This window comes from Octopus bimaculoides, chromosome 20 (assembly GCF_046866305.1).
Source record: "Octopus bimaculoides isolate indiv1 chromosome 20, ASM4686630v1, whole genome shotgun sequence".
In the NCBI taxonomy this organism is placed as follows: Eukaryota; Metazoa; Mollusca; class Cephalopoda; order Octopoda; family Octopodidae; genus Octopus; species Octopus bimaculoides.
In genome coordinates this window covers 44,800,336-44,827,835 of record NC_142947.1, presented here as the reverse complement: position 1 = coordinate 44,827,835, position 27,500 = coordinate 44,800,336, and the positions used below count along the sequence as shown (strand labels likewise).

At 36.5% G+C, this 27,500-nt stretch overlaps 2 protein-coding genes across 3 annotated transcripts in view; one reads left to right on the top strand and one right to left on the bottom strand.

Annotated features, from left to right (window-relative positions):
- LOC106870302 (uncharacterized) overlaps positions 1 to 15,595 on the bottom strand; it is a 15,825-nt gene extending 230 nt beyond the window's left edge. The window contains exons 1-5 of the mRNA XM_014916331.3: positions 15,141 to 15,595; positions 12,451 to 12,771; positions 5,978 to 6,319; positions 3,563 to 3,701; positions 1 to 74 (exon numbers count right to left, since the gene is read on the bottom strand). The exon at positions 1 to 74 is cut by the window's left edge and continues 230 nt beyond it. Of these exons, the coding sequence (XP_014771817.1) occupies positions 3,607 to 3,701; positions 5,978 to 6,319; positions 12,451 to 12,771; positions 15,141 to 15,246 (864 nt within the window). The 5' untranslated portion in view covers positions 15,247 to 15,595 and the 3' untranslated portion in view covers positions 1 to 74; positions 3,563 to 3,606. The remainder of the gene's footprint in view (positions 75 to 3,562; positions 3,702 to 5,977; positions 6,320 to 12,450; positions 12,772 to 15,140) is intronic.
- An 11,207-nt stretch (positions 15,596 to 26,802) lies between these two features.
- Positions 26,803 to 27,500, top strand: part of LOC106882739 (uncharacterized) — a 20,349-nt gene continuing 19,651 nt past the window's right edge. Inside the window, exon 1 of one of the 2 annotated variants that reach the window (XM_089338497.1) lies at positions 26,803 to 27,419. In XM_089338497.1, the coding sequence (XP_089194623.1) occupies positions 27,314 to 27,419 (106 nt within the window). In that variant the 5' untranslated portion in view covers positions 26,803 to 27,313. The remainder of the gene's footprint in view (positions 27,420 to 27,500) is intronic. The other variant, XM_089338496.1, reaches the window with a different exon arrangement.

Genomic DNA, 27,500 nt, shown 5'->3' with positions numbered 1-27,500 from the left:
AAATGGTCCTTGGATGTTGTCAGCATCACTTAATACGCCATTCGAAACGGGAGTCGGTCAACGTAAACAGGAATCTGTAAATAAACCAAGAAATATCTGAGGAATTCATTAGATGAGGTTTAGAAGACTTTTGTCGGTGCCACTCGGACTTGTGGTGAACAGAAGGATAAAAGAAAACTCATCATTGAAGAACACACCAACAGGGGAAGTAACCAACCTTTCGAATGGGACGAGACTCGGGTTTGAGAGAAGTAACACCAAAGAATAAATAAATATACAGAGACTATTGATATGTGTTTAGTGTCAATGTAAAACTAGGCCCACGAGGGTATTTTGTGTTGCTGAGGATGTGTATAGGCTTCTTGTGTGTTTGTGTGAACTGAGAGACTTGATCGAAGAGTTTGTTGAGTAAACTGGTGCAATATAGGTAACCAGTCGTTCTCTGGTTCTTCTCCAGTAAGAACAAGTTCCAACAAAACCATAAACCGAACTGGATGCACGTGAGATGCGTATGTTCAGTCCCCAATGTTATATTCACAGAGATGCACTCAAAATTCCAGTTGTCTCTGATGGTCTTAGGATGGAAAGGAACGAGAATAATATCATACCTTTCACTTCGTACCCAGGACCCTAGAATCAATACCATGGTCTGTATCGACATTTTGATCACAGTTGTCAAACCCTGAATTAAGGGACGAACCATGGCAACTCCAGCATGCGTTTTGGCATGAATGTGCTCTCACCCATATCGTCCTTAGTTCTCAAGCAGTGATGTCGAAAAGAACGATGAGCTTGCTCGTGACTGAGCATGCCCTTCATTGAGCTGTGGCTCTGTTGTGTGCCCGTGCCACTCGAAACCCATTGCGTACGACCCATTAGGCTCTTCACAGTAAGCTTACCGACGTATGCTCAAAGTCTCTGTAGCAGACCTCCCAAGTTTATCGCCAAAGTTTCCCTTGACTATTTGCACCATCTTCCTGCCTGTGATAAAAATCGCAGACTACAGCATACACGTGATTACAAAAATACAAATTTATCAGGTTGAATGGAAGGGAAGTGTTTACCTTGAAGCATTTATATGTATAAGCTGATATAAGTACATATATAGATAAGTGTCGTGTTACCATATCTATATATATATATATACACATATGTTGATGCCTATGTATATGCCAATATGTATGTACGTATGTATGTATATATCGTTTTATCTATATGCAAAGACATGTATCTGCATATTTAATGTATACAATAATAGACAGGTGTGTCTATGTTAATAGACACTTCTCTCGTAATAAACACAAATATAGTGACATATTTCAGGGTAAACATTTTAGATATGGTCATTTCGTCTCGTGTAATTTGTTTACATATATATCTTCTATGAATTCCGCTAAAGCCAAACGTAAGCTTATTCTGCCCCATAATAAACAAAAAATATGTACGACTTAAACATAATCCACGAGATCTTAATAAAAGCAATCAAAGATAAATTACTGCCCATAACACACCTACTAATTCTAATGATAATCTAAGTTTTGCAATTGTAGAGTTAAAGAACAATGTAAGTTTAATAACTATTGCAAACCGAAGAATTTAGTTTATCAAGCTATAGTTGAAGCTGAAAGCAAACACATTTCCTATATTTGTTCGACGGTATTTTTTATGAAAATCCGTATGGCTAACCACCAATATTCTTTTAGCAACCCCAGTAAAGTTCTTCGACTAGTTTTAGTAAATTCCTCTGGAAATTAAAAGTCAGTAATATCAGTTTTAAAATTAAATGAAAGATTATATGTTATGCAAAATCCTACCATCCACCAGATAAAAATTGTCAACTCTGCACATCGGAACGCTATAATATTCTTTTTTTTAATAATAAATTATTATTAAACGAGCGAGTTGAAAAATTCTCCCCATGCTTACATACTCGCAAATATCTGTTTTATTAATAGTATTAATCATTCTGTAATTTTTAATATCACTTATTGTTAGGTTCCTTATTAACAATTAATACTTTACTAAATTTAAAACCGGATTAATTACACCTCGAGGAGAAAATACGCAAAGTACAAACAATCCGGTACTGTATATTTTTTAAAATTATTTTTATAATTTGTGTATATTTATTTTATTATAACTGCAAAAAAAAAAAACACTACGGAGGAATCTACGTAAGCTTACATAATAAACCGCGATAAGTGAACCGTGATAGTTGAGCCGCGATAGGTGAACTGCGATATGGTGAGGGATTGCTGTAGATCCCTATTAGAACCGGAATTTATATCTATATTTCATACATCATGTAATTGTATAATAGCTTACATAAATATACTTACTTATAACATTGATTTCTAACATATCCATAATAAGTTATATATATATATCGTTTTATTCCAGGAACCATTCAATTCAATTTCAATCTAATTTCTTTCATAATACAGGATGTGGCGGAAGTAACGCTCTTTTTGCATTTAATAATTTTTATAGTATATAAATGTTTATTCAGTAATTTTTTTTTATTGAACACAGATTTATTGCATTACTTAAAGAAACGAACAATAAACTAATGAAAAAAAAAATTGCAGAAGTTTTAGGAAATTAAAAAGAAACTCAATTGGGAAATATAAAACGCAAATACAAAAAGGCGTTACTTCTAGCGCACCCTGTATGTCTAAATAACATTGCCTTACCTATACAATTATTACATATCCGTTAATTCTTACTTATTTTTCCAGATTAAAGGAAATTATATTATAATTCATATTTGTTTCGTTATCTTTAAATATCAATGCTCAGCTTAACTGATGCTCAGTACTGATCTACTTTAGCAAAGATTCGACCAAAATACATAAATATAGATAATCTGTTTTTCTTCATATTACGTAATATGTTACTCCACTGTGTGTGTGTGTGTGAGTACTATTTAATGGTTACTTCCTCTCGTATCCCTTTCTTGTCTCTTAATATTAAGGACGGTCAAGTCACTCAACTTAGATCCAGCACCTTCACTGATAACATACAAATGTAGTTATAATTTACATTTACTCTTTAGTCACAACACCAATCTAATTTTATCAATTATTGGTCTTCCATACATTGTGTATATATAAAGGATGATTTTTGTATGTATCTGTAGAGTTGAAGCATTGGCGTAACCACGATGTTCTGGCGATCTGAAGAGAAAGCCTTCTTTATCTGCACTGATTTGTAATTGTACAATTAAACTGTGCAATTCATAGCATGCATGCTGGTGCAGGCATACAAAATAATTTATTGTACGCTTAAGCCATTATTATATCATGAAGGCTGCGAAACGGCTGTAACCCTACGGATATGAAGTAGTTGAATATATATATTCATCTCTCATACACTCTGTGTTTTTATGATATGTATATCCTCCGTCAGCTGGTAATCGGTGCAACGCTGCATCCTGTATCCTGCTACCAGAGCGAGCGAACCCCTGCCATCCTCTAGCAGACGACAGGATGTATATAAAGAAAAAGAAAATGGTGGACTGGAAAGATATGAAGAGAAACACCAAGAAAAGAAAGTTATTTACCTTTACAAACGTTCATTATGATTTTTAAGTAAGACGGGGTGATGCTAGCGAGAAATTACAACAACGAGAAGCAGAAGAATGAGCTTGACTACCAAAACCCATTTAGAGTTTGCTACACCAGAACCAGAGAAGCAACGACCTGTAAAGGAAAACGGAGATGTGTCAAGGAAAGTATTTGGTCATTCAAAGAATGGAGATTAACACATTCATGCTGAAATTTTTCTAGTGAATGAAATTGTGCGTTCAGCTTTGTAGTCACCATATTGCACAACTCTGGTTGTTACAAGTAATGGATCGAGCGTTTGTTCAAACAGACTGCATACGCGTTAAGAACATGTTTCATTCTGTGATACAGACTGCATACACAAATCACAATTTGTATCAAATATTTGTTTTATACCCTTATCAATTAAGTGTTAGTTTAAACGGACGATCGGCATGAATGGGTAAAAAGCTGACATTGAAAGTGAGTTCACATTTATTGTTGGCACTAATATATTTTTTACCATCTTATATGCTATATGTGCATGGATGTGTGTGTGTGTGTACGTACGAGGGACTCATGAAGATTGTGTAAAGAAAGTGAGAGAGGTACTCAATTCGAGAGTACCCAACAGGTTGGGCTTCCATTCAAGTTGACAGCAGTATGGCAGAAATAGTGATTTGGGATACGAATATAGAGAAGGCACCTAATCCATCAGGGATTACTACTGCACTAAGCTTTAAGATCAGATAATTGAAACTTGATTCAATATAAACAAAGTCATGTCAAAATATGCGATGTCAAAATTGCGAGAGTCAGGCGAGAAGTTGACTTTGACTCAAAATATCTGTTTTGTTAAGAGAAAAATATGGATTAACAGTTTTAAAAAGTGCGTTCATTGAAAAGAGTCTTTTGGGGAAAACCGCGATAAAGAGTATTTGCAAGAAAAAAGTCGTGGGGCTTTGATTGGCGGTAAAAATAGTAAGGAAACTCAAATATTGACTTTGAATCTTCATATCTCAATTGATATCGGTGTAGATTTAAATGCCAAAAAGTGCGATGATTCCTACAAGTTTAAATAGTTTTGCCATTTTAAGATATGAAAGGAGAGATCTGATGTCATAAGTCGCTTGGCTTAATGGTACAGAGAGCTACACTAAAGTTTGTGAGTCACAGGTTCGATATTCCCTCGCGGCTTGTTAGCCATTTTTTTCCTGTTTTCTAAAGTGGGGGGTATAGAGCCAATCTTCTGAGCTGTTTTCACAGCTACTTTGTGTTCGAGATTTAGTTCAGCTGAAAAAACTCTATGAGAAATGTCTTTTGGCAAAAGCCTACTCAAAACGTTTTAGCTACAAAAACTGTTCTGTAGGATTAAGTGACTAAAAGAATGGTAATAATTTTAAGAAATCAAAATATTTTCGTCTTTTTAAGAGAAAAATGATATTGTTTGAACTCAAATGAAAGAGCTCACCGAGGCAAATATTTTGGAGAAGACCTCGTTTAAATAGACTAATTTTTTGAACCCTGACCTCCTAATCCTTATTTGACCCTATACATGGCTTCCAGATGCACCCCACCTGTAAACCGGTGTTAAGGGCTGAAAGGGTTAAGCGTAAAAATAGCTATGATGTTTTGCAATTTCAGCATAATTCTTATTATTTTGTCTATGTATTAAAGTATGTACACATTCAAAACATATTAAAATAAAAGAAATAGCATTTACAATAAGCATTAATTATTAATTATTTAATTAGATTATAACATTATTTTATAGTAAAAATTGTTTGGAAGTATATTTATTTGTAACCGATGTGCTGCTATTAATTCTTTGTTATTTTCATGTGCAAACAAACTTTATGAATCTGTATTTAAAAATTATTTAAAATAGACTCAATTCGTTTTCAATTATAAATATAAACATAATTAATTATAATAGAAACGTTGCCTGGAAATTAAAAGTGGACTAGAATGAAAAAAGCAGCCACAGACTCGTAGAATATTCTTAAGTGTTTAATCTCGTACAGAACAAGAGGAATTAAACATGGAAAAGTAGAGGCAAAGAAAATTACTTAAGATATTGTGGCTGAAGTTAGAATTAAAAAAAACTAAAATAGTTACAAATGCTCTTTTATATAACAAGATTATTTTAAGAAAATAACTTAGAACCATTTCTACATTTGGCAATCAATTTGTTCATTAGATTTAGTTTCTAAAAACATTTTAAGAACCTGAACATGTGTATATGCTTGCATTAAAAAAATTGATCCTAATTATTTATAATGATGATCATTTAACTAGCATCCCTGTCACTATTGTAACTAGACCATCATCATCCCCTTCTTCCTTATATTTACATTTGTATAAATGATCTCCATAAATGGAAAAAGAATAAATAAATACAGTAAATAATAAAACGAAATATATTAGCTTACGTTTCCACCACCTGTCGTTTGGTTTGACCTGTGTCTGTCCAAATACTGAACATTCAATGTACGAAAAGAATTCGACATCTCGTAAAGGAATGCACGAGTAGAATGAAGATATCTCAGAATAACATTTGTCAGCAATAGGAACAGTTATTTCGTCTTCTTTCGTATGTATCAGCTTTTTTTTTATAGTTCCATCATATGACTTAGCAACTGTTACAACTTTCCATTCAAAGGTGACTGTACTTCCAGGAACTAAGCCAGTATTTGCTCGACATAAATATCCAGAGTGACGGTTGAAATTAAGGGACTCCTCAGTATAGTCCACATCCTTTATACCAGACCTTACTGAAAACAAAATTAACGTTAGAACGATATTTTCACGATAACATATTGAATTGATACGAACTATATTGATGATACAAAACTGAAATTTTGAACATCTCTCAAGCTGAGCTGCTATTGTAACATTTAGGAATGTCGTTTCCAAAGGTCCAACCCTTTTTCGTTTTTTAGATAAAGTAGTTCTAAAGATGGGAGAACCGATAATGCCTGCATAAGGACGTAAAAACATATACATATGCATGAAGGGCTCATGCAGATAGAGGAGAGGGAGAGAGAGAGAGAGAGAGAGAGAGAGAGGGAGAGAGAGAGAAAGAGAGAGAGAGCGAGAGAAAGAAAGAGAGTGACTGAGTTCGAGAATGTGTGTGTGTGTATGTGTGTGTGCGTGAATTTGTGTACGAGGGATTCACCAAGATAGAGTAGAGAAAGAGAGTGAGAGGCAGATATATATATATATATATATATATATATATATATATATATATATATATATATATATATATATATATATATATATATATATATATATATATAGAGAGAGAGAGAGAGAGAGAGAGAGAGATATGCAGGGCAGGGAATCGTCAATTAGTAATAAAATTAATAATTAACAATTTTGCCGGGTAGCTCAGTATGAAAAAACCTTTTCGGTAAAAAACATTTATAATCATAAATATATAGGGATTGACAGTAACCTGCTTCTCCAACATACTGAGAATTCAGAAATAGCAGTCAAAGAACTACTGATTTCAAAACTACAAATTATTACTCCAGATTGATAGCGATATTTCTGATACACACAGAACAAAAAACAGTTTTTTGTTCTGTGTGTATCAGAAATATCGCTATCAATCTGGAGTAATAATTTGTAGTTTTGAAATCAGTAGTTCTTTGACTGCTATTTCTGAATTCTCAGTATGTTGGAGAAGCAGGTTACTGTCAATCCCTATATATTTATGATTATATAGATAGATAGATAGATAGATAGATAGAAAGATACATTTCTTTTATTAGCCACACAGGGCTCAACGAAGATGGGACAAATACAATGTAGAGCTTTTCTTTTTGGGAGGGGGAAGGAAGGAAAAAAAAAAAAAAAAAAAAAATTGGTGGTGTCGATCAAAAGGGATCGTAAGGAAGGGAAAAAGGGGGAGTTCGATCAAAAGGGATCGAAAAAAAAAGAAAAGGAAAGGCCGATCAATAGGGATCGTGTATCACACAGTAATGTTCTCGTGTAAAAAGAGGGGAGGACAGTTTAGGTTTAGCCGTGGAAGGAAAAGCCCACGGAAAAGACCACGGTAACCTTGGTCAATATTCTCATTGAAGAAACTATAACAGTAAGTGACTCTCTTTTGCCTTTTTGTTTTATTTTTTTTTCTTGTTCATAGGGTTATGCTCAAGATGGCTCCGTCGTTCACACGTACCATCCTTGCTACATTCACCCATCTTTTTTTGAAGCATTCACTAGACAAGACTTCCCTTTCTACTCTCAACTTCCTCTTCAGGTGATACTTGAAGAAGTTGATGAGAGATTGCCCAGAGAGGAAAGTCTTTGTCTCTAGACCTTTCAGACGCGTCCACCATACACATTCTTTCGCCATAGCCACAAGTACGATGAAAATAGCTCTTCCTTCCCGTTTAAAGGAAGGAGGCGCGACAATATTCACGATAGACTCGGCTGATAGACCGACTCGTCCCACACGCGATAGCAGTTGTTCGACGTAAGCCCACAGCTCGGAAATGGTGGGACACTGTACGAGTGCGTGCAGAACGGTTTCGTCGCTCTGCCGGCATCTCGGACAGGTCGGCCCCGTGTTTCTCGAGCCATGCCTGTAGAGCTTATCCCGAACGGGTAGTGCTTCTCGATAGCACTGCCAGGCCAGGGATCTCTGGAAGTTGTCCATAGGTCCCGGCCCGAAGGTCGTCTTAAACAGGCGGGTCAGGTATTCCTCGTCGACGCCCAGGTTCGCCCCGAGATCGTCGTCGTACCTTCCCTCCACTAATCCACTATAGAATGCGTTAGTTGTGATGCAGTCGCTCAAGGTTGACCCGGGTTGTTGGAGTTGCCGAAGAGCAGCGCGACACTCGCGGTGCCATTCGCCCTTCCTCGGCCTCTTCTTGATCCATGACTGCAGTTCGGTCATGGAGACGAGCTGCGGGAAAGCGCGCCGCACAAACGGTGACCACACCTGTTCACCGCTGTCTACGTAGAGCCGGAGATGTCGCAGTCTCAGCGCGTGTCTGCGCATCATCAACCACGGCATGCCCAGTCCTCCTTTTAACGGGTGTTGGCAGCAAACGGATCGCCTAACCATCGGAACGCTTCCTTTCCACAAGAAGCGGAAGAGGATGCGCTCCAGTTTGGTGATGGTATGGTCGGGACAAGGAACGACGGTCAGGCGGTAGTAGATGACGGATGCGATGTACGTGTTCGCCACCTCCGCCCGACCTTTCAGGGAAAGCTTCCTCTCGGCCCATTGCCGGGATAGAGTGGCCACCCTTCTCGTTATCTCGTCCCAGTTCTTCTCCGTTTGGAGGTCTGGACCAAACCAGACCCCGAGCATCTCAACCGGACCGTCAGTCCAACGTCCCACGACGGAGGCGCTACTTGACGGCATGGGGTTGCTTCTCCAGGTGCCGAGCCGCAAGCCCACTGACTTATCCCGGTTGATTTTCGCTCCCGTTACCGCTTCGTAGTCTCTCAGTGTCTCGCCGACAAGCTCGATGGAAAGATAGATAGTTAGATAGATAGATAGATAGATAGATAGATAGATAGATAGATAGATAGAGAGATAGATAGATAGATAGTTAGATAGATAGATAGATAGATAGATAGATAGTTAGATAGATAGATAGATAGATAGATAGATAGATAGATAGATAGATAGATAGATAGACAGACAGAGAGACTCAATTCGATTCGAGAGTATCCAACAGGGTGGGTTTCCATTCAATTTCTACAGTAATATTGTAGAAAGGGTAATTTACGATATGAAAATAGAGAAGGCACCACCTGATCCACCATTCCGCTAAGCCTTAAGATCAGATAACTGAAACTTGAGTCAATAAAAACAAAGTTACGTCAGAATATGTGAGGTCAAAAATGGGAGAGTAAGGCGAAAAATTGGACTTTGAATCACAGTTGTTTTAAAAGAAAAGTATAGATTAATTGTTTAAAAGAATGCGCTCATTGAAAAGACTCAGGTAAAGTATAGAACAAGAAAAGCTCAGAAAAGTAGAAGACAAGAAAAAATACTTAAGATATTATGGCTGAATTTGAAATTTAAAAACTAAAATTGTTATGAATACTCCTTTATATAACACTTAATTTTATATAAAGAAACAATAAATCATATTATCTCTGGCTGCCCAGTCCTGGCTAAGAAGGAATATATTCACAGACACGACAGAGCTGGGACCTACATACACTGGAAGCTATGCCAACACTATGGAATAACAACAGGAAAAAGATGGTATAAGCACACGCCAGAAAAGGTCACTGAAAACGAGAAAGCAGCGCCTCGTTGCAAAGAAAGCAAAGATGGCGAGATACGACCAAAGAATGAAGGGTTACCACCAGAATCGGCTATTCAGAGTAGATCAGAAGAGATTCTATAAAGAAATAAATGGAGAGTGTACAGATGAAAAGTTGATACCAGATAACAATGAAAGCCAAAGGTTTGGGAGTGACATCTGGAGAAAAGACAAGGAGCACAAACAAGATGCTGAATGGTTCGAAGAACTGAAACAAACAGTAGTCTGTCCAAAACAGGCAGAACAAGTCATTTCAGTTTGGGAAGTGAAAGAAATCAGCAAAAAAGAAAAATGAGTAACAGTAAGGCCCCGGCACCAGATGGAGTTCAAGGCTACTTGATCAAAAGATTTAGTGAATGTCATACGCGAATAGCAACGCAACTCAACAGATTGTTAAATGCCGAGAAAGTAATACCAGAGTGGTTGACAATGGGTAGGACAGTGCTGTGCTTGAAAAAACATCGAAAAAGGCAATACGGTAGACAATTACAGGCCGATATCTTATCTGCCATTTATGTGGAAATTATTGACTGGAATACTCGCAGAGTCAATGTACGAACATCTGGAAAAAATGCAGTCCTGGCACATGAGCAGAAGGGTTGCAAGCGTAAGTGCAGAGGTACCAAGGATCAACTCCTGATAGTTAAAACTGTACTTAGAGACTGTAAGAGGAGGAAAACTAACTTATCCATGATATGGATCGACTTTCGTAAGGCGTATGATATGATCCCACATTCTTATTATGGAATGTTAGAACCTATTTGGTATTGCATCGAATGTTGAGCGATTGATTGGAAAAAATATGGCGAATTGGAAGACAGAGTTGACAGCATACAGAAGGCGTTTAGGGACAGTAGAAATCAGGAGGGGCATCTTCGAAGGGGACTGCCTGTCCCTACTGATCTTTGGACTGTGCTTGATACCACTAACACTGATTCTGAGGAAAGCAAAAGCTCGGTATGTATTCAAAAGCCATCAACAAAATGTCAACCATTTGTTATTCATGGATGATCTCAAACTTTATCGTAAAGATGAAGCCCAAGTGAGTTCCCTCGTTGATACGGTGTATACCTACAGTGCTGATATCAGAATGGAGTTCGGACTGAGAAAGTGTGGTGTGTAAGTATTGAAGAGAGGCAAAATCAATGGATGGACGGACTAACGATACCATCGGGGGAGGTTATGAAGCAGATAAAGACGGGCTATATGGATAAATTGATGGAGAAAGAAATGACAGAAAAAATTAAGGTGGAGTACTTACGCAAACTGAGACTGATCTTTAAGTCGAAATTAAACGGACGAAACAAGATTGAAGCTATCAACACACGGGCGGTTTCACTCCTTACATATGTAGCAGCGGTAATCGCATGGACAGTAGACGAACTGAACAGCTTAGACAGAAAGACAAGGAAGTTACTAACTCGATATGGGTCACTCCACCCAAAAGGTGACACAGACAGACTATGTACCAAGAAAGAGAGAGAGAAGAGGACTTATTGGATGCGAATACAGCATTAGAGCAGAAGAAAACAACATAGCATGGTTCGTAAAAAATGCCACAGAACCGCTATTATTAGAAGTAAGAAGGTCAGGGTTGTGTAGGATGAAAGATTGCAAAGACAAAGCACTGTACAAGCATTTGGAAACTGAAAATAGGTGGGTAAAGAAAAGAATGCATGGACAATTTCATAGGGATGTTGAAGATAAGACAGACAGAAAAAAAGATGGAAAAAAAGAATAGACAACACATCAGAAAGTGACAAGTGCAGAATCTGTGGACAAAACGGTGTACGCCGTATGGCGTATTACCAGCCAATGTACGCCACTAGCCTAGAAGGAATATATGAGACGCCACGACAATACAGCCAGGCTTGTCCATTGGATGCTTTGCAACAAGTATGGACTTGACAGAGCCAAAAATTGGTACGACCACAAACCCGAAGACATCATCGAAAATGATAATGCAAAGATCCTGTGGGATTTCATGATTCAGTGCGACCATGAGATAGAAAATAGGAAGCCAGACATAGTCTCAATTGAGAAAGAAACCAATCTATGCTGGATCATAGATATAGCATGTCCATCTGACAACAATGTATGCGATAAGGAAGAAAGAAAAGTCGACAGATACAACAGGTTAGCTTGGGAAGTAAAGCAGTTGTGGTCGATGAAAAAGGCTGTAGTGATACCAATAATTGTCGGAGCCCTGGGAACAGCGAGTAAAAATCTCGAGAAGTACGTGGAACAAATAGGGGCTGCAATAAGGGTGGAGCACTTGCAGAAAACAGCACTGCTTGGAACCGCTCGAAATCTCCGGAAGGTGCTCGAAAAATAAGAGGTGTTACCTTAGTTCACTGGGAGTGAACAGCTGACACCGTAGTACATCTCCAGCGTTAGAAGCTGTGCAAAGGCAGTAAAATAATAATAATAATAATAATAATAATGATGATAATAATAATAATAATAATAATAATAATAATAATAATAATAATAATAATAGTGATTTCTTCTAATTTAGGCCCAGCGCCTATAAATATTATGAGAGTTTACGTTGTAAAAGTAATAATGGTGAAGAGCGGAAATAGTAACGAAGATGGTGAACTGACCTGTTAGAATCTTTTGACCGGAAACAGCTATGCCTAGTAAAGAACAGCTATATGATGTTGCATCACTGCAAGTGGTGTTCTTTTTAGTGCACCAAATCTCAGACGTGTGCAAAGGAGCTTGACATGTGAAACCTTTTATGCTGCTCTTCTGGAGAAACTTATAGGACGAACGGGAGTACGTCATCGTCACAACATCAATGCCATTTTGTTTGAGGGTAATCGGATCTCTATATCCCAAATCATAATCACATGTAATCCTTATCTCTTCATCTTTTTCAAAAGTGAGACCGTCAGCAGGTGACAATTCTGTCAGTTCAATAGCTATACGCGAAGAATGAGAAGGTAAACATTAATCAAGTGTACATTGAATAAAAAGCATCTTAAAGAAGGAAGACGAGGAGGAGGAGGAGGAGGAGGAGGAGGAGGAGGAGGAGGGGGAGGAGGAGGGGGAGGAGGAGGAGGAGGAGGAGGAGGAGCCGCCGCAGCAGCAGCAGCAGCAGACTTGGAGCAACCGCATTGGGTCGTCGAGATCGTATCTAGATAGGATAGTGTGTAGGACAAGAGATAGAGATAGTTTAGGATGTCCACAGTTCCACATAGTCAGCTACACGGATCACAAACTTGTGACGTGTACGCTAGACTTAGATAAGGCACATAGGCAGGGTCCCGGTTACTGGAAACTAAACGCGTCTTTCCCGTCGAGACAGGTTTTCAGAGACCGGATTAGCACGTTATTAAAGAGGGCTTTGACGGGAGCCATCGTCAACAACAAATGGTGGTTTGCCCTCAAGAGAGCAGTAAGGGCGGAAGCAATAAGGTATAGCAGGGCACTAGCTGTAGAGAGGAACAGAGTAGAGGGGGAGCTAGTGATAAAGTTAGAAGAGGCATTGCGAAGTGGCATCGCATCCGACGTTTTAGCGGCGAGGTTGGCCCTCGACCAACACTTCAATGCTAAACACGAAGGGTGTGCTGTCAGGGCAAGGATGCGTGCTCTGAGGAATGAAGGTGTTGGAGCCGCACGAGAGGCCCGGGTGGCGGAGGCGCAGCGGGGTCCTGTAACCTTGCTCACCGTGACTTAGTAGGGCACAGTCGTTTGCATATTAAAGATCACGTACCGGGGCTTTGGGCAAGGACCTTGAATTTAAAGTTCATTCTTGTCAGATTAAACACGCTGTTCGAAGAGCGGTGTCGTATTTAGATGCCATCTGTTGAAGCTGCAAATGCATTTCAATGCATAACTACAAAATATATGGAGACCCACCCTCGCGGCTCCTCCTCTTTTCTTTACATTCTATACAAGTAAGGAGTAAAGTACTTCGGTCAACAAAACCATAACCAAAGGCCCGCTTGATATTCCGTAGAGCTTCTGCGGCAAAGTGACCCAGTTTGTACTCATACGAGAAAATCACTCAACATAGTTTGGTTGTTATCATTTTCATAAGGTCTGTGGGTACGAATTTTGTAAACCAATATTGTTGGGAAAGTAAAAGAGTCAAGATTAAATGCAAGGTATACATAATTGAATTTTTAAATGACTGAAATAACAAGTAGTTAAAAATGTGACATTTCACGTGAAATAACCTAATATTTAACGTGTTTGGTGATAAGATATTGTTGTGATATACTGTTATATGATAGGATAATGCTGTGATTGTATGGTCGTGGTGATGGTCGTGGTGGAGTGGTATGATGTATTGTTGTTGTCTTAAATTTCTGTCTTTTGCTGTGTAGGACTTGATGAGATAAGTTTCAGGTTTGTTTGGGTCTCAAAACTACCATGACAAGTTCCACACTCGTATTTATACCTAAATATCCAGTCTTTTTAAATACAGTTTAATCTAGATTACATCATACAAAGTATCAGTTTCTTCTAAGACGGCGGGGTGTGATTTGAGATGGAAATGAATTCTACATTTAGCAGGTCAAATAGTCACATAGTATAATGTAATGGTGGACGCACATTGCCTAATGGTTAGAGCAGCGGACTCGCAGTCGAGGGATCGCGGGTTCGAATCTCAGACCGGGCGATGCGCGTGTTTATGAACGAAACTCCTAAAGCTGCACGCGGCTCCGGCAGAAAGTAATGGCGAACTTCTGCTGACTCTTTCGCCACAACTTTCTCTCGCTCTTTCCTCCTGTATCTAGCAGCTCACCTGCGATGGACCAGCGTCCTGTCCAGGTGGGGGAACCTATATACCAATGAAACTGGGAAACGCCCTTATTAGCCAGGCATGGCTCGAGAAGGAACAAACAACAACAAAAACAACAACATAATGTAATGTTGTCTAGTTGAGAGGTTTGATGCGATGTTTGTAGTCCGGTTTGCTCGGGTCCTGTTCAGATCAATTTTGTCTTACGGGACAAATAAATAATATACGACCCACGCACGGGATTCATCCATTTCTTCTTTCTTTCTTTCTGGAAAAAAAAATCAGCCGAGACACATCTGAAGAAGGAATCGACTCCACAAACAATTTAAGTCCCAAAGACACGCGACTGATTTTCACGACGGCGTCCGTATGAGAGAGAGAGAGAGAGAGAGAGATAAGGAAAATAAGAGAGAAGGAAAATAAGAGAGAAAGAGAGGGGGAGAGTCAAACTAACTGACAGATAAGTAGACAGATATATAGTGAGAGGGAAGAGAAAGAAAGGTGTGAGTTGAGAAAATAAAGTTATTGACTTTTACTTACCGTCTGAAGTGCTGCTAGGTGACATCATTATTGTCACTATCATTATCATCATCATTATCAACAGTCTGATAGAAAGACGAGAAGTAATAAAAGCAGGGGACATCATATTTGATCCAGATAAAATATATGAGGCGAGGAAATCAGCGATAGTTTTTCGTTTCGAATTATATCATTCGTGATATAATGAAGTTAGTTGATTAACGGACTTGTACAAGACCCAACCCGACAGACAGGTTATAAATACACCTGAATGTAATTGGTGCAGTTGTCCTATATGCATCAACTACAGCAAAACTCTCGTGGTTTATAGAATAATCCCGCGAGAGTTGGTCTGATTCATCAATGTGTTTATGAGGCATTTCATTTCAAAATCATTTACGCCTCTCCTATATAATTCCATATTTAAACGCCTTTGTGTTGTATTCCGTTGTATAGGGACGTATTGTATGTGTGTGTGTGTGTGTAAAATATATATAAGGATATGTTTACAATCATATCAAGTGGCATAGAATACGTAAAAAAATTACCATAAGGTAAAAAAAAATTCATTAATTAATAACTAAGGGGTCTATTTCTAGCACCCTTAGTTATTATATATATATATATACATACATACATACATATATATATATATACATATATATATATATATATATATATATATATATATATATATATATATATATATATATATATATATATGTATATATATATATATATATATATATATATATATATATATATATATATATGTATGTATGTATGTATATGTGTGTATGCATACAGAGGTCTGCAATAGTAGGTATACAGTTATAAAAAAAAGAAAACACATGCAGTACTCATTTATCAAAAAGATTAGAAGTTGACCTCATTTTTGATACTGTCAGCGTCATTAACCATATTACGTTTATCATAACTTTGATAATACTTTAGTCGTAATTTTTTTATTTTCTTGTTAAAAATAAAAGAGTATTGTACGTGTTTCCTTTTTTCTTTTTTCTTTTCATAACTGTATACCTATTTTTGCACGTTCTGTATGTATATGTACATATATATATATATATATATATATATATATATATATATATATATATATATATATATATATATATATATATATATATAATTATTGCGGCTTTTTTCAACAAATTTTATTCAACAAAAACAATAATAATATTTAACAAAAACATCTTTAAATGATGGTCTAACCGTCTGCCAAGCAAATGGGAAGCAGTAATTGAAGTAGATGGTGAATATTCTCCGGAATAATCATTTAAAGATGTTTTTGTTAAATGTTGTTATTGTTCTTGTTGAATAAAATTTGTTGAAAAAAGCCGCAATAATTATGCACCAACCCAATATATATATATCATAAGGTTTTTAAACTTTTAAATTTTCATATTCAAAAGAGACAGAGACTTCAAATTCGATATATCGATTTATTCACCACTCTATGTTAACATTTCTGTGCCAAACTTATCCCGTGACTGGGCCATTGGATTTAGACATTTGGCACTTCTTCAGGAGTGGTTACCTTTCGAACAAAACACGAAAAAACACATACATAACTATTATTAGGTCTTTAGGATCTCGTTAGCTTTCGTCTTTGTTATTATAGGGGAGATAACTCCTTAATTTTCTATTTTTATTGCTCTCCTGTGGATTTCCACTAGATTAATTAATTATTTTGTTTATTTCTCTTTACTATACTATATTACCCGTATACATATGCATACATACACTTTACCCGTATATAGAGATATATATATATATATGTATGTGTATGTGTGTGTGTACGTATATGTGTATACATATGTATATGTGTGTGTGTATGTATATATGGATAGGTATACGGGTAAAGTGTATGTATGCATATGTATACGGGTAATATAGTATAGTAAAGAGAAATAAACAAAATAATTAATTAATCTAGTGGAAATCCACAGGAGAGCAATAAAAATAGAAAATTAAGGAGTTATCTCCCCTATAATAACAAAGACGAAAGCTAACGAGATCCTAAAGACCTAATAATAGTTATGTATATGTTTTCTCGTGTTTTGTTCGAAAGGTAACCACTCCTGAAGAAGTGCCAAATATCTAAATCCAATGGACCAGTCACTGGATAAGTTTGGCACAGAAATGTTAACATAGAGTGGTGAATAAATCGATATATCGAATTTGAAGTCTCTGTCTCTTTTGAATATGAAAATTTAAAAGTTTAAAAACCTTATGATATAAATATAAACTGTGAGAACGACCCTTAAGGAATCTAATTAATGATCTCCTAAGGTAAGTTCTTATGCTATATTGGTAACGGTTGCTACATCCTCTGGGAAAATTATTATATATATATATATATATATATATATATATATATATATATATATATATATATATATATATATATATATATCCATAATTATAACAAGGGATTGGCTATAAGCCTCTCCAAGCGCTAGAAAAATATTTTTCCAGGCGTGGAGAGGCTTACAGCTAATCACTTATTATAATTATGTATACAATTATTAAAATATTTGTAAAATTAAGCTATAAGGTTGGTTTTTTTTTATTTCCAGGCTGACCCCCTCGTAAAATCATTATAATTAATATATATATATATATATATATATATATATATATATATATATATATATATATATATATATATATATATATATATATATATATATATATATATATATATATATATATATATATATATATATATATATATATATATATATATATATATATATATATATATATATATATATATATATATATATATATATATATATATATATATATATATATATATATATATATATATATATATATATATATATATATATATATATATAGGCGTGGGAGTGGCTGTGTGGTAAGTAGCTTGTTTACCAACCACATGGTCCCTGGTTCAGTGCCACTGCGTGGCATGTTGGGCAAGTGTCTTCTACTATAGCCTCGGGCCAACCAAAGCCTTGTGAGTGGATTTGGTAGACGGAAACTGAAAGAAGCCCGTCGTATATATGTATATATATATATGTGTGTGTGTGTGTGTGTGTGTGTGTGTGTGTGCATATATGTATATATATGGAGAGCGAATGGGAGAGAGAAAGGGGTGCTGAGACGGCTGAAAAGGAAAACATGCAGAAAGCAACATAAAAATGAAACAGGTCTTTCTTTTTTTTTTATTGCCAACTGGCTGACCTCTTATAATCAATCTCATCGGACAATGATCGAGGCTTAAGAAAAGAAATATATTACGTGGACGTGACACAGAGGAAGGCGTGGCGAGAAGTGTATATAATGAGTTCAGTGACACAGGAAAAAATTTAGTAGTTCTGTTCAAATGTGTTTGTGTGTATGAGAGAGAGAGAAAGAGAGAGGGACAGACAGACAGACAGACAGACAGAGAAAGACAGAGAAATCATTCCTAGGTCTACTCTGACCTGAAGTTGTAACATCTGAGTGCAGGGACACAGAAATACCCTTGGTTGGTGTCAAGCCGTGCAGTAAAACCCGTAGCAGTGAGGGATCCCTAGCTGTTGACACAGCGTCCTTCTAGGAGAGGGACTCTCTGATATAAAACCTGTGGCTTCACGTGATTACTGATCATTTCACTTCGGTCTGTCACCAGCTACTAATCACGGAGACTCAGAGAGTGGTATTCGTATTATCCAAGTGTTTATCATTATAATCCAACGACGCACAGACTTCTCGTTATGGTGACCTTAGTTGTCATTCCATTTGCTGAAAGTCCTAGGGCGATGGAAAAGTGACAACGTATGCAGACCTAATCACTTGGGAACGCAGAGTAAGTTACAACTTTCGCCTGTCACCTATGCTTCACACGATGCAGATCTGCAACGGGACGGCATAATCATTAGAAAGGCCATAGATTGGAAAGTTAGAAGAAGAAGTGCAGGAGACAGCGAACTTCTGTGAAGATGGAGCAATCACCAGGGATATATATATGTGGCTATACATATAAAAATAGGCATACACACACACACACACACACACACACACACACACACACACACACACACATATATATATATATATATATATATATATATATATATATATATATGTATGTATGTATATATATGTATATGTATATATGTATATATATGTAGATATTTTAGATGTGCTGGCTTCCTGATAATTAATCGATATTAATTAATATATGACTAATTACCAGATCTTATAATAATATTTTACCCATTACCCATGTTCTCATACTGAATATATACGACGCAGTAAATATTTTCTTCGGATATATTCCTGGAATTAGCGCGCCAAAACGAAGACTTTTGAATTTTACCATTAAGCTGTAATTAGCAGAACCATATGCACGCGCACCCATGGCGGTGGGCAACTCTGTATACGATTCTGATGATTGCGGTTACATTACAAATCAGGCTGATGAGGAATAGACAAATGGTAAGAATTTGTTAAATCCGAAACCGGTTCCTGTTTAAGAATGCTTTTTTAGGTGATTTTAAATGTCTTGCCCGCTCACGTTTTTGGTATGCTGCTATATTTCATGTTGTGAACAATCTAGGTCTTAATAGACACAAGATGTGATCTATTTCTAGCGCATTAATTGTCCACGTTAGTGGTCGATGTTATTTTTTAAAATGTACCTTAATCCCCTGAGATTGCAGATAATATTTCTGAATCTCTTTGATTCTTTAGATGTGCTGGCCTCCTGATAATTAATCGATATTAATTAATATATGACTAATTACCAGATTTTAAAATTATATATATATATATATATATATATATATATATATATATATATATATATATATATATATATATATATTAGAAAAAATAACGTACTCAGAGATCTGGACGGTTGTACATTTGTGTCTGTGTTTCCCCACCACCACCACCATCGCTTGACAACCGATGTTGGTGTGTTTGCGTGAGGGTTATATAGCGGTTCGGCAAAAGCGACCGATAGAATAAGTACTAAGCTTTCAAAGAATAAGTCCTGGGACTCGATTTATTTTATATATGCATATATATTATATGGGCGTCGACGAGGAATACCTGACCCGCCTGTTTAAGACGACCTTCGGGCCGGGACCTATGGACAACTTCCAGAGATCCCTGGCCTGGCAGTGCTATCGAGAAGCACTACCCGTTCGGGATAAGCTCTACAGGCATGGCTCGAGAAACACGGGGCCGACCTGTCCGAGATGCCGGCAGAGCGACGAAACCGTTCTGCACGCACTCGTACAGTGTCCCACCATTTCCGAGCTGTGGGCTTACGTCGAACAACTGCTATCGCGTGTGGGACGAGTCGGTCTATCAGCCGAGTCTATCGTGAATATTGTCGCGCCTCCTTCCTTTAAACGGGAAGGAAGAGCTATTTTCATCGTACTTGTGGCTATGGCGAAAGAATGTGTATGGTGGACGCGTCTGAAAGGTCTAGAGACAAAGACTTTCCTCTCTGGGCAATCTCTCATCAACTTCTTCAAGTATCACCTGAAGAGGAAGTTGAGAGTAGAAAGGGAAGTCTTGTCTAGTGAATGCTTCAAAAAAAGATGGGTGAATGTAGCAAGGATGGCACGTGTGAACGACGGAGCCATCTTGAGCATAACCCTATGAACAAGAAAAAAAAAAAAAAAACAAAAAGGCAAAAGAGAGTCACTTACTGTTATAGTTTCTTCAATGAGAATATTGACCAAGGTTACCGTGGTCTTTTCCGTGGGCTTTTCCTTCCACGGCTAAACCTAAACTGTCCTCCCCTCTTTTTACACGAGAACATTACTGTGTGATACACGATCCCTATTGATCGGCCTTTCCTTTTCTTTTTTTTTCGATCCCTTTTGATCGAACTGCCCCTTTTTCCCTTCCTACGATCCCTTTTGATCGACACCACCAATTTTTTTTTTTTTTTTTTTTTTTTTTTTTTCTCCTTCCTTCCCCCTCCCAAAAAGAAAAGCTCTACATTGTATTTGTCCCATCTTCGTTGAGCCCTGTGTGGCTAATAAAAGAAATGTATATACATGCATTATATAGATGTCTGTCTGTCTGTATGTATGTATGTATGTATGTATGTATGTATGTATGTGTGTATGTATGTATGTATTTGTGTGTAAGTATATGTATGCGTGTGTGTTACAATGACTATATCTTTGTGTATAAGGCTGTGACTTATTGATCTACGTGCGAATGTATACCTATCTATATATGTATGCGTATATGGGCGAGTGCGCGTGCATTGCTGTAGCTATGTATTTATATATAAATGTATAAATGACGCATCGGTGTGTGTGTGTGTGTGTGTGAGTGTGTGTGTGTGTGTGTGTGTGTGTGTGTGTGTGTGTGTGTGTGTGTGTGTGTGTGTCTTTTAATATCTGTTTTAAACAAGCACTAAAGACCATTTTAATACACGCAGATATAGTCCTACTTAAACATTACATAGTTTCTTGTGACGATAAATAATTGAGCGGGATTGTTAAGTGTTCAAGAAATCGGTAGATGCAAGGGAGATAATGCTAATGGTGTGTCAGTGTTTAAAGATATAAGGGAGGTAATATAATGGCTAATCTACATCTGGATTTAATAATTTAAATATAATTCTAACAATGAAAAAAAATAGACTTAAATACATGCATGAAGATATTTTATACTCTCTCTCTCTCTCTCTCTCTCTCTGTCTCTCTCTCTCTGTCTCTCTCTCTATCTATCTATCAGTATACACGTGTTCAAATACTTGCATATTGACATACATACATAAACACATCACACATGTATACATATACACGTGTCCATACATACATAATATATATATATATATATATATATATATATATATATATATATATATATATATATATATATATGTTTTACTCTTTTACTTGTTTCAGTCATTTGACTGCGGCCATGCTGGAGTGCCACCTTTAGTCGAAGAAATCGACCCCAGGACTTATTCTTTGAAAGCCTACTACTTATTCTATCGATCACTTTTTACCGAACCGCTAGGTGACGGGGACGTAAACACACCATCATTAGTTGTCAAGCGATGTCGGAGGACAAACATAGACTCACGCACATACATACATATATATATATATATATATATATATATATATATATATATATATATATATATATATATATATATATATATATATATATATATACATATATACGACGGGATTCTTTCAGTTTCCGTCTACCAAATCCACTCACAAGGCTTTGGTCGGCCCGAAGCATAGTAGAAGACACTTGCCCAAGATGCCACGCAGTGGGACTGAACCCGGAACCATGTGGTTGGTAAGCAAGCTACTTACCACACAGCTACTCCTGCGCCTATATTACGGATTGTTAATATTATCAGTTCTTTATTTTACTACCGTTAGTATTTCTACAATTGGTGACTTATAATTATTACAATTAAGATAAGTAGTAAAAATTATTATAGATCTTGTATAATCTGGAACGGGAAATGGTCCTTGGATGTTGTCAGCATCACTTAATACGCCATTCGAAACGGGAGTCGGTCAACGTAAACAGGAATCTGTAAATAAACCAAGAAATATCTGAGGATGTGCTCGTGGCTAGACGCTATGACGGTGACGTCGTCCGCGTATGCCGACACGCTCGTCCCGCACCCCAGTTCTCGCGGGATGCCCCTCAGCGTCGCCAGCTTCCGCAGTAGTGGCTCGAGAGTTAATACGTACAGGAGCGGCGACAGGGGGCATCCCTGACGAACCGAACGTGCAATCTCGAAGGGTCCCGATAGACGTCCATTGACGCGAACAACTGAACGGATGCCTGTGTACAAGGCAGCCATCAAGCCGCGGAAAACGGGACCGAAGCCGGCCGCTTCGAGGACGGCCTCCAAGTATCGATGGTCTACCCTATCGAAAGCTTTGGATTGATCCAAATTGATCAGGGCCCCACCCATGCCAGGTTCCTTAACTACCCTCTCTATGATGTAGCGCATCAGATGGAGGTTGTCATGGATGCTCCGGCCCGGACGGCGCACGTCTGCTCCGTGCCGACCAGTTTCTCGATGACAAGCGCCAACCGGTTTCGGATTTAACAAATTCTTACCATTTGTCTATTCCTCGTCAGCCTGATTTGTAATGTAACCGTAATCATCAGAATCGTATACAGAGTTGTCCACCGCCATGGGTGCGCGTGCATATGGTTCTGCTAATTACAGCTTAATGGTAAAATTCAAAAGTCTTCGTTTTGGCGCGCTAATTCCAGGAATATATCCGCAGAAAATATTTACTGCGTCGTATATATTCAGTATGAGAACATGGGTAATGGGTAAAATATTATTATAAGATCTGGTAATTAGTCATATATTAATTAATATCGATTAATTATCAGGAAGCCAGCACATCTAAAATATCTACATATATATACATATATACATATACATATATATACATACATACATATATATATATATATATATATATATATATATATATATATATATATATGTGTGTGTGTGTGTGTGTGTGTGTGTGTGTGCGTATGCCTATTTTTATATGTATAGCCACATATATATATCCCTGGTGATTGCTCCATCTTCACAGAAGTTCGCTGTCTCCTGCACTTCTTCTTCTAACTTTCCAATCTATGGCCTTTCTGATGATTATGCCGTCCCGTTGCAGATCTGCATCGTGTGAAGCATAGGTGACAGGCGAAAGTTGTAACTTACTCTGCGTTCCCAAGTGATTAGGTCTGCATACGTTGTCACTTTTCCATCGCCCTAGGACTTTCAGCAAATGGAATGACAACTAAGGTCACCATAACGAGAAGTCTGTGCGTCGTTGGATTATAATGATAAACACTTGGATAATACGAATACCACTCTCTGAGTCTCCGTGATTAGTAGCTGGTGACAGACCGAAGTGAAATGATCAGTAATCACGTGAAGCCACAGGTTTTATATCAGAGAGTCCCTCTCCTAGAAGGACGCTGTGTCAACAGCTAGGGATCCCTCACTGCCACGGGTTTTACTGCACGGCTTGACACCAACCAAGGGTATTTCTGTGTCCCTGCACTCAGATGTTACAACTTCAGGTCAGAGTAGACCTAGGAATGATTTCTCTGTCTGTCTGTCTGTCTGTCTGTCCCTCTCTCTTTCTCTCTCTCTCATACACACAAACACATTTGAACAGAACTACTAAATTTTTTCCTGTGTCACTGAACTCATTATATACACTTCTCGCCACGCCTTCCTCTGTGTCACGTCCACGTAATATATTTCTTTTCTTAAGCCTCGATCATTGTCCGATGAGATTGATTATAAGAGGTCAGCCAGTTGGTAATAAAAAAAACAAGAAAGACCTGTTTCATTTTTATGTTGCTTTCTGCATGTTTTCCTTTTCAGCCGTCTCAGCACCCCTTTCTCTCTCCCATTCGCTCTCCATATATATACATATATGCACACACACACACACACACACACACACACACACATATATATATATACATATATACGACGGGCTTCTTTCAGTTTCCGTCTACCAAATCCACTCACAAGGCTTTGGTTGGCCCGAGGCTATAGTAGAAGACACTTGCCCAACATGCCACGCAGTGGCAATGAACCAGGGACCATGTGGTTGGTAAACAAGCTACTTACCACACAGCCACTCCCACGCCTATATATATATATATATATATATATATATATATATATTTATATATATATATATATATATATATATATATATATATATATATATATATATATATATATATATATTAATTATAATGATTTTACGAGGGGGTCAGCCTGGAAATTAAAAAAAAACAACCTTATAGCTTAATTTTACAAATATTTTAATAATTGTATACATAATTATAATAAGTGATTAGCTGTAAGCCTCTCCACGCCTGGAAAAATATTTTTCTAGCGCTTGGAGAGGCTTATAGCCAATCCCTTGTTATAATTATGGATATATATATATATATATATATATATATATATATATATATATATATATATATATATATATATATATATATATATATAATAATTTTCCCAGAGGATGTAGCAACCGTTACCAATATAGCATAAGAACTTACCTTAGGAGATCATTAATTAGATTCCTTAAGGGTCGTTCTCACAGTTTATATTTATATCATAAGGTTTTTAAACTTTTAAATTTTCATATTCAAAAGAGACAGAGACTTCAAATTCGATATATCGATTTATTCACCACTCTATGTTAACATTTCTGTGCCAAACTTATCCAGTGACTGGTCCATTGGATTTAGATATTTGGCACTTCTTCAGGAGTGGTTACCTTTCGAACAAAACACGAAAAAACACATACATAGCTATTATTAGGTCTTTAGGATCTCGTTAGCTTTCGTCTTTGTTATTATAGGGGAGATAACTCCTTAATTTTCTATTTTTATTGCTCTCCTGTGGATTTCCACTAGATTAATTAATTATTTTGTTTATTTCTCTTTACTATACTATATTACCCGTATACATATGCATACATACACTTTACCCGTATACCTATCCATATATACATACACACACACATATACATATGTATACACATATACGTACACACACACATACACATACATATATATATATATATATATCTATATACGGGTAAAGTGTATGTATGCATATGTATACGGGTAATATAGTATAGTAAAGAGAAATAAACAAAATAATTAATTAATCTAGTGGAAATCCACAGGAGAGCAATAAAAATAGAAAATTAAGGAGTTATCTCCCCTATAATAACAAAGACGAAAGCTAACGTGATCCTAAAGACCTACTAATAGTTATGTATGTGTTTTTTCGTGCTTTGTTCGAAAGGTAACCACTCCTGAAGAAGTGCCAAATGTCTAAATCCAATGGCCCAGTCACGGGATAAGTTTGGCACAGAAATGTTAACATAGAGTGGTGAATAAATCGATATATCGAATTTGAAGTCTCTGTCTCTTTTGAATATGAAAATTTAAAAGTTTAAAAACCTTATGATATATATATATTGGGTTGGTGCATAATTATTGCGGCTTTTTTCAACAAATTTTATTCAACAAGAACAATAACAACATTTAACAAAAACATCTTTAAATGATTATTCCGGAGAATATTCACCATCTACTTCAATTACTGCTTCCCATTTGCTTGGCAGACGGTTAGACCATCATTTAAAGATGTTTTTGTTAAATATTATTATTGTTTTTGTTGAATAAAATTTGTTGGAAAAAGCCGCAATAATTATATATATATATATATATATATATGTACATATACATACGGAACGTGCAAAAATAGGTATACAGTTATGAAAAGAAAAAAGAAAAAAGGAAACACGTACAATACTCTTTTATTTTTAACAAGAAAATAAAAAAATTACGACTAAAGTATTATCAAAGTTATGATAAACGTAATATGGTTAATGACGCTGACAGTATAAAAAATGAGGTCAACTTCTAATCTTTTTGATAAATGAGTACTGCATGTGTTTTCTTTTTTTTATAACTGTATACCTACTATTGCAGACCTCTGTATGCATACACACATATACATACATACATACATATATATATATATATATATATATATATATATATATATATATATATATATATATATATATATATATATATATATATGTATATATATATATATGTATGTATGTATGTATATATATATATATAATAACTAAGGGTGCTAGAAATAGACCCCTTAGTTATTAATTAATGAATTTTTTTTTACCTTATGGTAATTTTTTTACGTATTCTATGCCACTTGATATGATTGTAAACATATCCTTATATATATTTTACACACACACACACACATACAATACGTCCCTATACAACGGAATACAACACAAAGGCGTTTAAATATGGAATTATATAGGAGAGGCGTAAATGATTTTGAAATGAAATGCCTCATAAACACATTGATGAATCAGACCAACTCTCGCGGGATTATTCTATAAACCACGAGAGTTTTGCTGTAGTTGATGCATATAGGACAACTGCACCAATTACATTCAGGTGTATTTATAACCTGTCTGTCGGGTTGGGTCTTGTACAAGTCCGTTAATCAACTAACTTCATTATATCACGAATGATATAATTCGAAACGAAAAACTATCGCTGATTTCCTCGCCTCATATATTTTATCTGGATCAAATATGATGTCCCCTGCTTTTATTACTTCTCGTCTTTCTATCAGACTGTTGATAATGATGATGATAATGATAGTGACAATAATGATGTCACCTAGCAGCACTTCAGACGGTAAGTAAAAGTCAATAACTTTATTTTCTCAACTCACACCTTTCTTTCTCTTCCCTCTCACTATATATCTGTCTACTTATC